We start from the raw sequence: 13,804 nt of genomic DNA on the forward strand, positions 1-13,804 counted from the left end.
GCAGGAACTTCTCTTGCATCACAGGACAGACAGACACAAATTGACTGAGCTACCATCAGATAGATCTGGGCTACATTTTCACCGCTTTAGAATCCCTTTAGCTGATAAGGCATTTGCTGTCTCAAGGTTATTAAGAGTAGCTATAAACTGCTCCTCTACTTCTGTTGCCACATCACTAAGAATTATGCAATGGAGTCCATCTAGTATCTAAGTTATCAATTTTCAAAATGAATCATCTATTCTAGTGCAATATAGTTTACTTCAGTACTACTCCTTCCTTTCATGAAAGATGTCTGTCTATTGCTGGCATCTGGTCCTGATGTGCTTTTGAGAAGCCTGAATAACCCCTGATTACCAGTAGTGACTCAGGGTTTAAAAAAAAAAAAACCACAGAAGAAAGGGGGGAAAACTGAGCACAAAATCAAGGAACACTTCCTAGCTCTGATTTTCATATACTGTATAAGGACAATAATATCAGAATGTCAAAAAATGTGTCAAAAATTATTGTATTCTACCATGATAGGAACTGTACAAGCCACAAAGAATTCTGTTGATGAGCAGAAGAGCTAAGAGTAAACAAACTCTCCTTGAAAGTTCAGTTCAGATTAAAAAAAAAAAATATGCATAGTAGCAATCCAACTGTGTTTATCTCCTTCAACTTTTGGTTAAATAACTGTAGGAGCAACAGCTATCACTTGTAGGACACATAGGCTGCTAGCTTGAGACAAATATAACATTAATCTTTTCGGACCCTTTTCTAGGTGCAACATTTATTATCCCCACCAGTGTTCATTGAAAAATTCCTACATTACAACCAATTATCACAAATCTTCTCCAGTTCAAGGATGTTCTTTCTCCCTGCAGCTTTTCTTTAGCCATCCCTACAGACTTCCTGCTAGAAGTCTCCCCTGTGATATTATGGTTCATCCTAAACCTGAGCAGCAAACCAATCCTTGCCTAGCAGAGGCAGACATGTCTCTGTCAACCTCAGACTTTAATTTGAAAATGTAATTTTTCTCTAATCACGTACCTGTCTTAAAAACTGAAGAATCCGCCAATTAACCACGACAATGAATTTTCTGTGAAAATGTATCTTCTTTCCCTTTTCCCTGAAACTTCCCCCCAACCTATGACTTTTCCATAGCTTGGTAAGTTCTGTTTTACTTAGAAGTCATGCCACCTACTTGTTGGTTTGTCTTTGATGTTGTATGACCATGTTTTTTTCATGGATGGTTTCCAGCAATGCAGTGGCCAGTGATTTGAGATCTGAAATGGACTGTGGTGTGGCTGGTAGGCTACATCCATGATCCTCCGACAACAACTCTTGGACTATAATGTTAAAAACACAAATGAGTTTTGGCTTCTCTATGCACAGAGATGCAACACAAACATTGACTAGTATTAAAGAACTATTCTCATTATTTAAATGAATACATATATTTTTCTTTCAATTAACAAAGTGAAAAAGGCCAGAAATATAATTTCTAGCTGGCATAAAGATGGTGGCTTTCCAAGCTGATTGTTATTTCACAGCAAAAGCCAGAACAAGTATAGGCAGACACATCTTACATTAACTCAGTTCTACTTTTGGAAAATTATTTGTGTTCAGAAGGAAACAAAATCATTCTTTTACAGCCCTACAGATTGGTCCAAACTGGTCATTTCTTTCCCACTTACATTACAACTGAAGCCCACAAGGAAGCTTTTATATTACTTTTTAGAATTATTATATCCTTCAGGTTATTTAAGAGTGATGTGAAAATACAGTCACCCATGAACTCTTCCTCTGTAGCTTAGAGTCTGTACCTCTCAGACACATCAGGAAGTTCACAAGTATTGTTAAATTCTGTAACTAGAACCTGGCTCTGTCTCTCTCTCTATATATATATATGTATGTATGCAAGTACATGGAGAAGAGCACAAAAGAGAAGTCAAAACCAGAAAAATGAGTTTAAACCTACCATGACACTTACCACTGACCTTGTGTGTGTGAATGAATATACCTACATCTAAAAAGGAGGGTACAAGATATAGTTTGGCTCAAAGAATTTTTTCTTCCCCATTTTTCCTAATCTTGGTATTTTCTTTTAAACGGGGAAAAGAGATTACTCCATTTTGCTACCCATGAAGAAACATGGGATACAAAGATTTCTCATAAAACATACAAATGTAAAAGCTTCCAAAAACAGTAGCAGAAAACCTGACTTTAGGCCCCTCAGCCAGTCTATTTTTATTTGGAATGTGAATTGTGACTGCCATTGTTACCAAAGCAGAGAGATGAATAAAGTGATTTGTCAGGGTCAAAGCTGCAGAGGGGGTTAGAGAGTAAAGAAAATATTTGGTAAAACTGATGGGGAGAGAATGAAGGGCAAAAGAATTAACAAAAGAAGAAGTAGTAATCAAGAGGCAAATTTTATATTGTCAACTCAATGAAGAGAAGGACAAGAATTAGCACATAATAATAAACAGGGAAAGAGAAGAGAGCTTTTGGTTTGATTGGTGAGGAAAGAGTTACTGAAATTAGGAGGTAAGATGAAAAGAATTCAATGAGATATGCAACATCATGCTGCATTTACGCAATACCTTGCTTTGCAGAAAGGACTCCAGTCAAAGCACTGCTACTGGATCTACTATGAGTCTTTGAATTTTTTCGTCTCTCTAGTGCATTCTAGGGAAACAATAAATATCTTATTTAGAAAAACAGTAGCCAACAAATCCTGTCATTAGGAGAAAAGAGTCTGGAATTTTGGGTTTTGGTCTCAGAACAATGCTGCAGGGCCTAGAGCTTACACCCATAGAAGCTATAAGCATATGACTCTCCTAGAGAGAATTATTCTTCAGCCAAAACAGTCTCTGCAATGTTACAAAGACTCATTCTGTTTCATTGCAATCATTTTACTGTAATCTCTCCCACCCACTCCCCACAATGTATTTTTAAGACTTGCCTATTTTTTAATAATAGCAACAGTGAACATACTGCAGTATCCTGTAGAGAATATTGGTTGGAAACAAACTCAGACTTTCTCCCATCTTTCTTTGGATAGACTTCAAAGGGAAAGCTCAAACTCCTCTATCAGAGTTTCTAGAAGCCCTTTTAGCAGCAAATACTGACTGTCAGGAATCAGAAGTAGAATGATCCTGCTACAGAAGTCCAGCTCTTTCAAATACAGTTCAGTGAAACCCACCAGACCACGAAGGTGCTCAGTTCTCACCAATAAACTGACTCACACTCCAAGAGACCCAAGTTGTAAGCACAAACAGAGGCTGAAATCAAGTTGGTACTTTGAGGAGCTTTGTTCATGCACAAAAAGCAGTGAGTGCTGTGACTGCTTTACAGTGACCTAAATGAAGAAGTCCTATTGACAATCCTAAGGTTATCCTTCTCTGCTCTGACAAGCAGCCCTCCCCTCCCACTCCCCAAAATCAGAAGAAAATAAGAGGGCTTAACTTCAGGGAAGAGCAAAACTCAGTCCTGAAGGTTTCATGTAAAACAGCATATACCTTAACCCGGGAATAGAAGAACAATGAAGGCTTAGTGATTATTAAGATACATGAAGAAATAGCACAGCCATTAGGGGACAGGGAGACAAGATTTTCTTGTGACAGCAGCACAGCTGCAGTCATTCACCACACACTGCACGATCTGCTACTTTTCACCTACCAATTGGCTGGAAGGCTGATTACCTGCCCCTGGAAAGAGGAGAGTTCCCCCAAAGAACTTAAAAAAAGGTATTTAATTAATTTTTCAAAATGCTGTTAATAGGTACCCCTTTGTACTACCATCAGCTAAAAAGCCTACGAGGAAGACTGAGCACGTAATACATATACATAATAATATTGTCAGAATGTCAATGGTGGATTTTTCTTGCAAGACACAAATTTGCTCTTTAAATACATATAAAATGAAAATGAACAATAACTTCCATGAACCATGAAGCACAGTTTAGATGATACACTGAGAGAATCTTACCTTATATTTAGTAATACTAGACTTAAGAAGGTTGACTTCTTCTTGAAGTTGTTTTAATCTCTCTTGAAGATACCTGAAAAAGAAGTAATCCTTTACTTCATGTTACCTTCAAGACCGCCTTAAGCAGTCTTCTTTACTACTTGGCATGTCCTCTCTTTGAACTACTGAGAGTTCTTTTCCCTCTGCAGTTCCGTGAGGGATATGATAGCAGAATCTTACTGCTCTTGACCCCATAAAACTTTAAGTACGGAAAAAAATTGCATCAGAACAGGAGGTTGCCCTCCTGTTAGATTTGTCAAGCATGCTGCACAACTATTTTATATTGGTCCTCAGGTTTCTGGGGAGGAAAGCTAAAAGAATATATTTACGTCTAGAGGAAATAGTCAGGAAGCATTTATGTGTGTCCTCTGTACTTGAAGGCCTGTGAGATGGACACGTGAAGATTTGTATATATGTCAACAAAACACTCAGTTGTGCAGAACTTTTGCATTGCAATATCCATCACTTACTTGGCACTTCTCATTGGCAATCACAAAGTAGAAAATTTAACAATATAGTTGAAAAATGGCACACAGTTAAATTAAACAGTACAGTTCTTCCTAATACAGTTTATGCACTTGGATTAGACAGTTATTTCCACATAGGAAAATACATTTTTTATGTATAAAGGATTTATAAAATATTCTCCTTCACGTAGTGCAATTGCAGCTGTGTTAGGGTTAGTGACAATTTAATTATTTTAGAAAAAAAAAAAATATGCCACTTTCAGGGGAGCAGGGGGTTTAAATTCATACAGAATTCCATAGGCCACACAAAACTGAAAAAAACCCTGAAGCTGCTGGGAAGAAGTAATGCCTTTGGTATTAGACTTTCTTACCTGAAGCATAAGTCTTTGTAAATGAAAAGTGTCTTACAAGTTCTATTTCACTTTAAGGTAATTGTTGACATTAAGGGAGGTACCTGCTATGGCTCTGTCAGTGATTTCTCTCTGTCATTCTTAGTGGAGACCATAAAACATATTCTTTTCCCAAGGAAGTGGCAAGAATATGTGGGTGATTTCACCAGCAAATTCTGTTGGCAAACCATACTGACCACCTCTCCCTGTGGTGAAAATTATGTCTGAAGGTATTAACTCAGAGTACTCAAAGTCCTTGTTTTCAATCCAAGACTAGCCCATTACAGCTCACTAGGAGTTTCTCAAGACACAAATTTTTAATATTCTTTCTTTTGGTGCCATACAGTGACGGGAATAAAAAGGTCTGAACGTCTCTTCCTTTTCCATGTTTAGCTCTATTTGGGAACATCACTGACATCTCTGTAGCCAAATACAATATTGGTAACTTTCTGCAGCCTAACTTTCTCAATATTTGCTGCTTAGTTACAGTACAAACAACAACAATTACCAAAATCTCTTAACTTGTATTCTTGGATAAATTTTCTCTGAAGTTTTGTTGTGACTGACTACCTGATGCTCCTATTACAGCAATGCACTGTATTTTCTAGGGAAATGGTAAGGTTTGCAATGCACTCACCTGTTCTCCATACATAAAGCATCTACATCAATGATACGGTTTTCATGCCCTCCTAAGACATGATTCAGCTCTTGGTTTAGTCTGTCAGACTTATCTTGGTAAAAAGAACGTTCCTCTTTCACATCATGTAACTCATCCAGTGCAGCCTGAAGATCATATCTTAGAGTCTCAATCTGAGAAGAAAGAAGAGCTGCATCACTCTTTTAAAACTTAAACAAAAGATTACATAGCACCCAGCCTGAAAACAGCAATAAGCACATGTTTGAACAGGATTGATTTTGGACAGTCAGAAGTCTTTTCAAAGCTCATAACCTCAGGTACTTTCACTCTATTTTGGCAGTATTTCATTAATTTAAGTAACTTTACCAGTTAGATTTGTTTTACAAAATTTCTAGAAAACAATTAAAATGTAACAGCAAAAGAAACATCAATCCCTACTATAATTCTGCTACAAACATATTAAGCTCATCTTAGTATATAATTTCTAGGACTCCAGGAATTAAGTCAACTGAATAAGAATCTGTCAAATTTGGTAAATGAAAAAAAGGTCTGTAAGTGTGAATTTATACTAATATGGGACTTGAGCAATGAAGTTTCACAGAATAGGAAGAAGAACAGAAAAAGTACAAAATAAGCCAGCATGGAGGCAACAGGGTGAGCTCTGCTATCAAGCAGAAGGGTGAAGAAGTCCAGTATGAAAGATACTCAAGGACAAAGAGCTTCAAACTTCCAAGGAGATGAAACTGTGAGTGTGAGAAAAGTCTGCAATGAATTCAGAAGTCTCCATCCACACCTCAGAAAACACGGATAAGCCAGGAAGGACAACAGACCATCATACGGAAAGAGGCCAGGTGATGAACAGAAAGAGAATGAGCTTGGGAACAGAGTTAGCAGAGAGGATCACCCTGGAAGAAGCCCAACAGCCTTTCTGGTAAGGCAAAATGGTGCTGCAGTTCAGTGAAGACTGAAAAATCAGAAATATGAACCTTTCCTGGATCACAGAATGGCTCATTCAAGGTGGAACTGATAGGTAGGAATGAGTGTGGGAACAACAGAGAATATAACCCGCCCAAACTGCCCAGAAACTTATGTATCCATATTAGGGAAAGAGTCTGATGAATTGGATGCTGCATGGTACATAGTATTAACACAGACTTGAGGCAGGGAGAGGAGGACTGATGTGAGAATTTTTCCAAAGAGGGGAAGAAATAGCTCAGAGGCAGGAAGAAGATGAGACTAACAACAGTTCTACAGAAAATTTGATTCAGAGACTATCTTTAGGAGATATATCAGCCACTGCATAGTGTGTTGAATACTTGTAACAGCTTTCACTAAGGGGTCCCTTTCACTGACATTAATTGACAATATTCAATTGTCACAAATTGTCGTTGGACATTACTATGAAAAAGGAGAATCAATAATCTAGAGAAGGCATTTCTGAGACTAGGTACTCACTCTAACCATGTATGCGTGTTTAAATTAGTGCTCAATAAGGACTATTTAAGTAAAAATCCCAACACCTTCCCCACTATTTGCAATGTTAATCAGCTACCAGCCCTTCAAACACAACAGAAGCCATTTACTTGCTCCTGCACTAGCTCTGGAAAACATGACACTATATGGCCATTTAATTATTACCTGTTCTCGAGCCTTCTCCAACTGTTGAACAAGGTCTTCCCGTTCATGTGCTGCGAAGTGACGAGCCCCAACTTCATCATCTCCAAGTCTTTGCTTTGCTATAGTCATTCGAAGGAGCTGCCATGACAAAACCAGGATTTGGTAAGCAAAAGAACACAGGCTGCAGCAGCAGAGTACATCTGTATTAGAAAGAGTAAAGGTGTCCTAGATTTCAGCTCTTCTAGGCCAAAGAGTTGATATAATTTAAACCAGAGGGAATCTTCTGAGCTGAGGGCTCAATCCTGTTCTCAGTGAAAAATTCCAGTTGAACGGTCAAAGCATTGACAGGAATTGAACCAGACCCTGCAACAACAGTCACTAGAGTATACAAATGATGAGAGACCAAGTAAACACAGACACATGGTCAATGTATTTTAGGAGTGACAGGAACTAATTCCAGTCAGACAAAAACTAGAGAATTACCAGAAAGCCCTTTTCATATGTAAATATTAAAACTGTCTGCAACAGAGAATTCTTCCTATTTAATAAAAGAGCATGAAGTGGCTTGCCCAGCTTCATTTTACTTAAAAACCCCTCCATGTTACATTAGTGCAAAATTTGTATTAACAGCTGCTAAGACGTTTGCTTATGCATTAGTTTTTTAATCTACTCACAAAAGTTAATTCATGTCGAAAACAAAAAATGGGACAACAAAAGGACTCAGCCAAAATGCTCAAACAGCTAATGAACTCATGAGCTTTGTGACTGCTGAAAACAGCCTAATTTGAATTACTACACATTTATGTTCAATATCCAAAGCAAAAAGCAACGACCTTTCAAAACCCATGAAGTATTAAATACCAATCTATAAGGCATTCAGCATTTACAGTTGTTTATACTGAGTGCATCTAGGCAAAAGTGTTGCCTCCCCATGGCCTCATTTGTAGGAGCTCCATAGAGACTAGAGAAACCCACTGCAATAACCAGCCTGACTTTCCCTGTATCTTTGACTGCACCAAGGAATTAATGTACATCATTATATTGCAGAAATAGAAAAAAAATCAATCTTCTGAAGTAGAAGATTGTACATTAAAATCTGTCTTTGGTATTTATGGGATGCCAGTCACCATAGCTGCAATGTGCCAATTAAAATCCTGCTGATGCAAGACAGACTACCAAAATCATCCTCCTCACTTATTTCAGCTCCAGTTCAGCACAAGTCACTGAAGCCAGCAGTACAACATGTTCTGATAAGCAGTTCACTTGTTCAGGGGAAGCTATGGCCACAAAAGTAACTTGTTTTGGCAAACTACATTTCCCTATCCTCACAGGGAAAATACAAACCAAACCACTGCACAGTTAGTAAGGCTGAATGGATCCTAGGAGATATAACTCCTACTAATTTCTTTATCAAATCAAATAAGTCAAAAAGGCAACTAGCAAATCCTGGAATGGTTTCATAGCTACTGGATTGGTTTTTTTAAATGCTAAAAGCCTAATGAACAAAAGGTGTGGTAACATGATCTAATTCAGCTACAATAATTTAATTTCTAGAATCTCTCACTAGTGAGAAAGGCCACAAGAAAAAAAATGTAATAACATTTTGAGGTCTCAATCTTGTCCAGAAAAACTGGAAATAGGAAGGGGAATAACACTTTACTAATGCCTCCAGTGCCTGCAGCAGAACAAAACTTCTGTGTAATGCTCAACACCAGGCTGGGAACTGGATCAGAGCTGTCACTCATGCACTATGACCAACTTTTCTCCAGCCCAGGAGTGGGTGAGGCATGAGATGCAATTATAACTGCAAGCAATTATAACTTGCAAGGTCAAACAGTCTGCCAATAAAAGGAGAACTCTTTATTTACTACTAATTTTGAGGGGGGGAAAAAAAGAAAGAAAAAGAACATGAAGTCTTATGAAAAGAACGTTTTCCAAATTCAGCCAGTAAAAGCCACATTATTAACATACATAAAATAAAGTAAAATACCAATCCATAAAACAACAGAGTGCTTCTTCCAGACAGTTGGCCAATCAGAGAGTTGACAGGGCAGAACAGGCTGAGTCGTTTAATTCTGCATTGCGAATGTCTCATGAGGCAGCACCACCTGCTATAAAATCTTTCCCTGAAAATGCTGTGACCCAAAGAGACACTGTTATGCCAGAGGTTTAAGGGTTTATTTCATATTAGTGCTCTGTTATAAACTTTATACACTTGCCCTCTGGCTGCTGTATTTTTATTTCTGTCATTCAGAAATCACTGAGGAAAGGAACGCTCAACTTCATTTTGCACCTAGAGAATAGGTGAACACTACCTCTCAGGATTCTGTGAACAGCATTTACAGCTGAGTGGATTTAAATTAATGGCACCTTACCAGAGAGAGCTCCTGTTTGTCAAGAACCCATAGATTGTTAATCAAAACAATCCAGTGCTGCAAGCCACTGGTCTTTTTATTTTAATATCACAGCTTTTTCTTAATAATTTTCAGCTAAACAAGCTTCACTGGGATAGCTGCTGTGCAGTCTTGGAGTCAACAGACAATGCCTGCGCTGAAGTTGGACACTCCTGATTATCAATAAAACATGCAGAAGGAAGAGGAAAACAAGCAAAACCACTAAATTCTTTGTGGAAGGCAGAAACTACCATGTTTAGCCACAGTCACTGACAGCAATTGTCTTCACCACATTGACTACAAAATCTTAAAAAGTGGACCAAAAACTATGCAAATGTGCTACCTTAAGTCCCAGTTCTGCCAAAACACACACGCCACATTTAACATTTCCCACTGTTGCTGCATGAATGATTGTCTGCCTGGCAATAAGGAACTGGCAGTAACACCGCAGCCATTGTTTCCTGTGCACCTTCCTCTTGCTCAGCGCTGCTCTCAGCAGCTTACAAAAGCCATTCTTTGTGTAGGTAGGAATTCAAGGAAGGCAACTGAGTCATCTAGTCTTGCAGAAGTCTCCACTTTCTCCTGAGCTTTCCATTTTTTCCCTTTTACGAGAGAGAATTAGATTTCCTAACTATCTCCTTCTAACGTTTTAGTAATTGTTTTCAAGCATTGCTGCCAAGACATTAGGAAGGAAAAAGATTTACAAATAACTATCACAAACATAGAAGAGTTTTCACGTGTCACAGCTAGTGAGATTGTGATCAATCATAAAAATAGATATCTGTTGCTGGAGCGCTGCAGTCTAACTATTTTTCAAACTGCAGCAGCAAATCCTCCCAGAGACTGTCTGAAGAAGTTCTATTATTTGTGCCAACAAAATTTTAGTTAAATTAGAGGAAAAAATTAGTCCAGTTAAACCAAATGCAAGCAATTCGTTATTGCCTAACTGATGATGTGCTTAACATGATTTCAACAAGTAAAATGTCTCTGGTTTAAGGTCTCCTCCTAATCCAAGTGACTGCACCCTACTTGCAGCAAAAATTAAAGTGGTGAAAAACAAGTCAAGCCAAGAAAACATTTCCTTATCAACAGAGCTGATGTGTGATATTTAAAGAGGTTTTTTTTCTTTTTTAGTCCTGCAAAGCTCTTGCCACTCAGTGACAAAGCCTGCATGAGTCACCTCTGCTCAGACACAGGCAGAATTGTTCATCCATAAGCAGCTTCACTTGCTGCAAAAGCAGCTGTTTGTTCATCTCTTGCCAGAAGTAAGGCTGACGTAGACCAGCTGGGCAGGATGCCCTCCCTCACTCTGGAAAAAGCAGTGAGAAGGATGCAGAGGAAAAATGTAAGAACAAACAAATTATTATAGTTCTTTGTTTTTGTATATACCATACATTATCTGGACTCCAGTGCCTGAAGTAGCCCAGCTGCCAGTACAGGAGAACTGATGAGCAGAACAGAATGGCTTCGGGAACAAGACTAGAATTTTATCACTGAAGCTTGTAGAGAGAGAAATCTGACACAGGAGGAGAGTGTTAAATCCCTCAGAGAGATGGCAATGCTTTTTTAGGCATTTTGAAAAACAGCAACCTGATTCTAAAATAAGCTCTATTTCTCATTTACTAGGAAAGTGAATAATGTGTTCCAAAAATGAAAATCCTAGTCTAAATTAATCCGTGTCTGATGCAGCTCTTTCCTCTGACACTTTATTTAGCGATGCACTGTTTTGCACCTTTCGGAGAGGGGCACACTGGGCAGAATAAGTCTTTTTGTACTTTTCCATTTGTTTTGAGTATAATGAATTTAAATTCATGCTGAGAATACCAGCATGATCAGCTAATACCAAGTTAACCCACAAAGGTGAACATAAACAGCACCAGTTCAAGTACAAAGAAGTAGGCTCTATGTTACCAAGATCATATTGTCTCATAATGAATTAGAATTGGTACATAACCTTGATATTTAAATATACTGTAGTTTTACTACCTTTGTGTTCTGTTTGCACCTACAAACCCTTGTATCTATTCAGGACTGGCTTAGGAAAGGCTATATGGCATACCTTTGGTACTGTGGAATTGCACGGCACTGACTTCTACACCATAATACAGTTCAAACAGTAAAATGCAAATGAAAATAAACACTGGGAAATCTGGTCTTTGAAGACTTGAGCAAGTTACGCTGAATGCTATGCTCACTACAAATTCAGGTCTTGCTTGACCCTTTCCCAGCTCCCTGAACACATTCAGGGGAGTTCTTTGTGAAAAACAATGAATAAAACTACATAATCACAATATACTTATGTATAAAAGAAAATAACTAAACTTAAATGGAAAGAACCCCCTCCATCTGACTAATTAAAAGTCACACCATTTTTATTCACATTTTAAAATCCTATGATTTTAAAACTGTAGTTGAGGGAGAGAAGTTATAACTAATTATTTGTTTCAATTTTTTACTTTGTTAAACACCTCGACTCTCCAATTCAACCTCTCACTAGTTTGATCTCTGAATGTACTTTTGCATTAAGCTCCAGCTGTGAATGTTACACACATTTGGCTTGAGTTTAAATATTTCAATTAATGGAGACAACAGGAGCTTGATTAATACCAAATGGCAGATTTTGAGCAATGTTCCATATAACTTGCTAAATATAGCAATGAAATAAATTGGTTATGTAAGGGTAATGGGATGAGGGCTTAATACAAAGCTCAATATATATGTTTGTGATCAACTCCTCCATATTTTTTAAAGGAAAAATTATGGCTGCTCTGGTTTTATCATCTACTAAAATTTTGCATTTACAGTGCAAAAAATTAAAAATTATCGCATGATGAAGAAGACATGCTTATCTGTACTTATCTGTAAGAGGAAATATCACTAATAAAATATATTTTAAAAAATAGAAAGGGAAAAAGAAAGTCTGAGAGCATTAAAGCAAGGCTAGGTACAAAATACATAGCTAAGGACAACTGAGCAAAAGCAGCATACAAAAACATATAATAAGCTGCACTTACTGGTATCCCATACAAGCTTCTTTTGTTCTACTGTTCTAAGCATTTATTGTAATTAAAGTAGAAGTTCTGTAGTCCATTGTTTTATTTGTTTTCCTAAGAAGTAAATGCAAAATTCCAGCCCAGTTTACACATTTCATGCCATTTACTAGTAAAAAAAGTTTGTAATACCTTATTGTCCCCTTGTACTTCTCCCAGTCTCTGCTGAAGCTCTCTAATCTCTTCTCCAAGGTGTTTATTTCGATCTTGAGCCTCACTCAGTAGTTGAGCAAGATTTGCCTAGAAAAGGAGTAAATATCAATCATAAGTCAGAAGTGTAAGTGGTGATTGAAAAGAAACCCTAGAATTACTTCTTAACTGCCAACAATCTTTACTTTATTGTTGTTGGTACCCAGACTTCATACTTCATTAGAGAGAAAACAACAAAAGTCACCTGGGTTCCTTTATCCTTAATAGAAAATACAAACAGTATGTGGAGATACAGACTCCCAGCACAGCACACAAACCCCAAACAAGACAGAGCAAAAACATCTATGCTAGTTCCAGTATCTTGGCTGGTGGGAAGAACAGAATGCAGAGTTACTTAGACAATATTTATACAAAGCTGCCAAAATAATAATTTTAACTTGCATATAATTAGACAAAAGGCACAGCTGAGAAATAACTATGATACAATTAAATTCCTTACGTGTTTAGAGGAGATTCCTAGCCAGTTAAGAGGATGTCAGCCGAAGTCCCTGCCCCTCTACCATCGATATCTAGTAGTACAAAACTTCAAATGTGACCTGATTTGTGTTGTTAGCTAGCACAGATTCTTGAAAAATAGAAGTGAAAGCTAAAACTTAAAAACAAACACCACCACCATCATCCTCCAAATAATCAGGTCAAAAGTTATCATTCGCATTAATCTACTAAGTTAGCAGGGCAAGCAGTCTGGTCTATAATTTAACTATTAAATTCCATCAGCTTGATCTCTACCAAAAAATAAATGCAATCTCTTCCCTTCCTATTTATGATACCTGAAAATAAGCAAATACTACAGATAAATTTATTGTATTTTATCCTAACAATGTCTCCCAAATACACAAGCATTGACTCAAGACAGGAAAAACCTGCTGACAACATGTCATCATCAGAGAGTTCTAATCATAGTGGCTAAGGTGCAGCCTTTCAAGACATTGCCTATGGACAGCTCTGTGTGTCATCCATTGCCATAAATCTCAAAAGTATAAAAAGAAATTAAAAAAGAATTTCTAGATCTTCTAAGCGTGACTTGGTAAA

The 13,804-nt window shown here is 37.6% G+C and overlaps 1 protein-coding gene across 4 annotated transcripts in view; it reads right to left on the reverse strand.

The window, feature by feature from the left end:
• CCDC149 (coiled-coil domain containing 149) overlaps nucleotides 1-13,804 on the reverse strand; it is a 53,385-nt gene that overhangs the window by 21,702 nt on the left and 17,879 nt on the right. For all 4 annotated transcript variants that reach the window (XR_001920072.2, XM_018067921.2, XM_018067934.3 and 1 more), the window contains exons 4-9: nucleotides 12,695-12,802; nucleotides 7,141-7,257; nucleotides 5,503-5,675; nucleotides 3,971-4,043; nucleotides 2,584-2,668; nucleotides 1,185-1,329 (exon numbers count right to left, since the gene is read on the reverse strand). Coding sequence is in view for 3 of the 4 variants with exons in the window: in XM_018067921.2 (XP_017923410.1) it covers nucleotides 1,185-1,329; nucleotides 2,584-2,668; nucleotides 3,971-4,043; nucleotides 5,503-5,675; nucleotides 7,141-7,257; nucleotides 12,695-12,802 (701 nt within the window). In the remaining variant the exon portion in view is untranslated. The remainder of the gene's footprint in view (nucleotides 1-1,184; nucleotides 1,330-2,583; nucleotides 2,669-3,970; nucleotides 4,044-5,502; nucleotides 5,676-7,140; nucleotides 7,258-12,694; nucleotides 12,803-13,804) is intronic.

This window comes from Manacus vitellinus, unplaced genomic scaffold, assembly GCF_001715985.3.
Source record: "Manacus vitellinus isolate BGI_N305 unplaced genomic scaffold, ASM171598v3 scaffold_0_pilon, whole genome shotgun sequence".
Taxonomy (NCBI): Eukaryota; Metazoa; Chordata; class Aves; order Passeriformes; family Pipridae; genus Manacus; species Manacus vitellinus.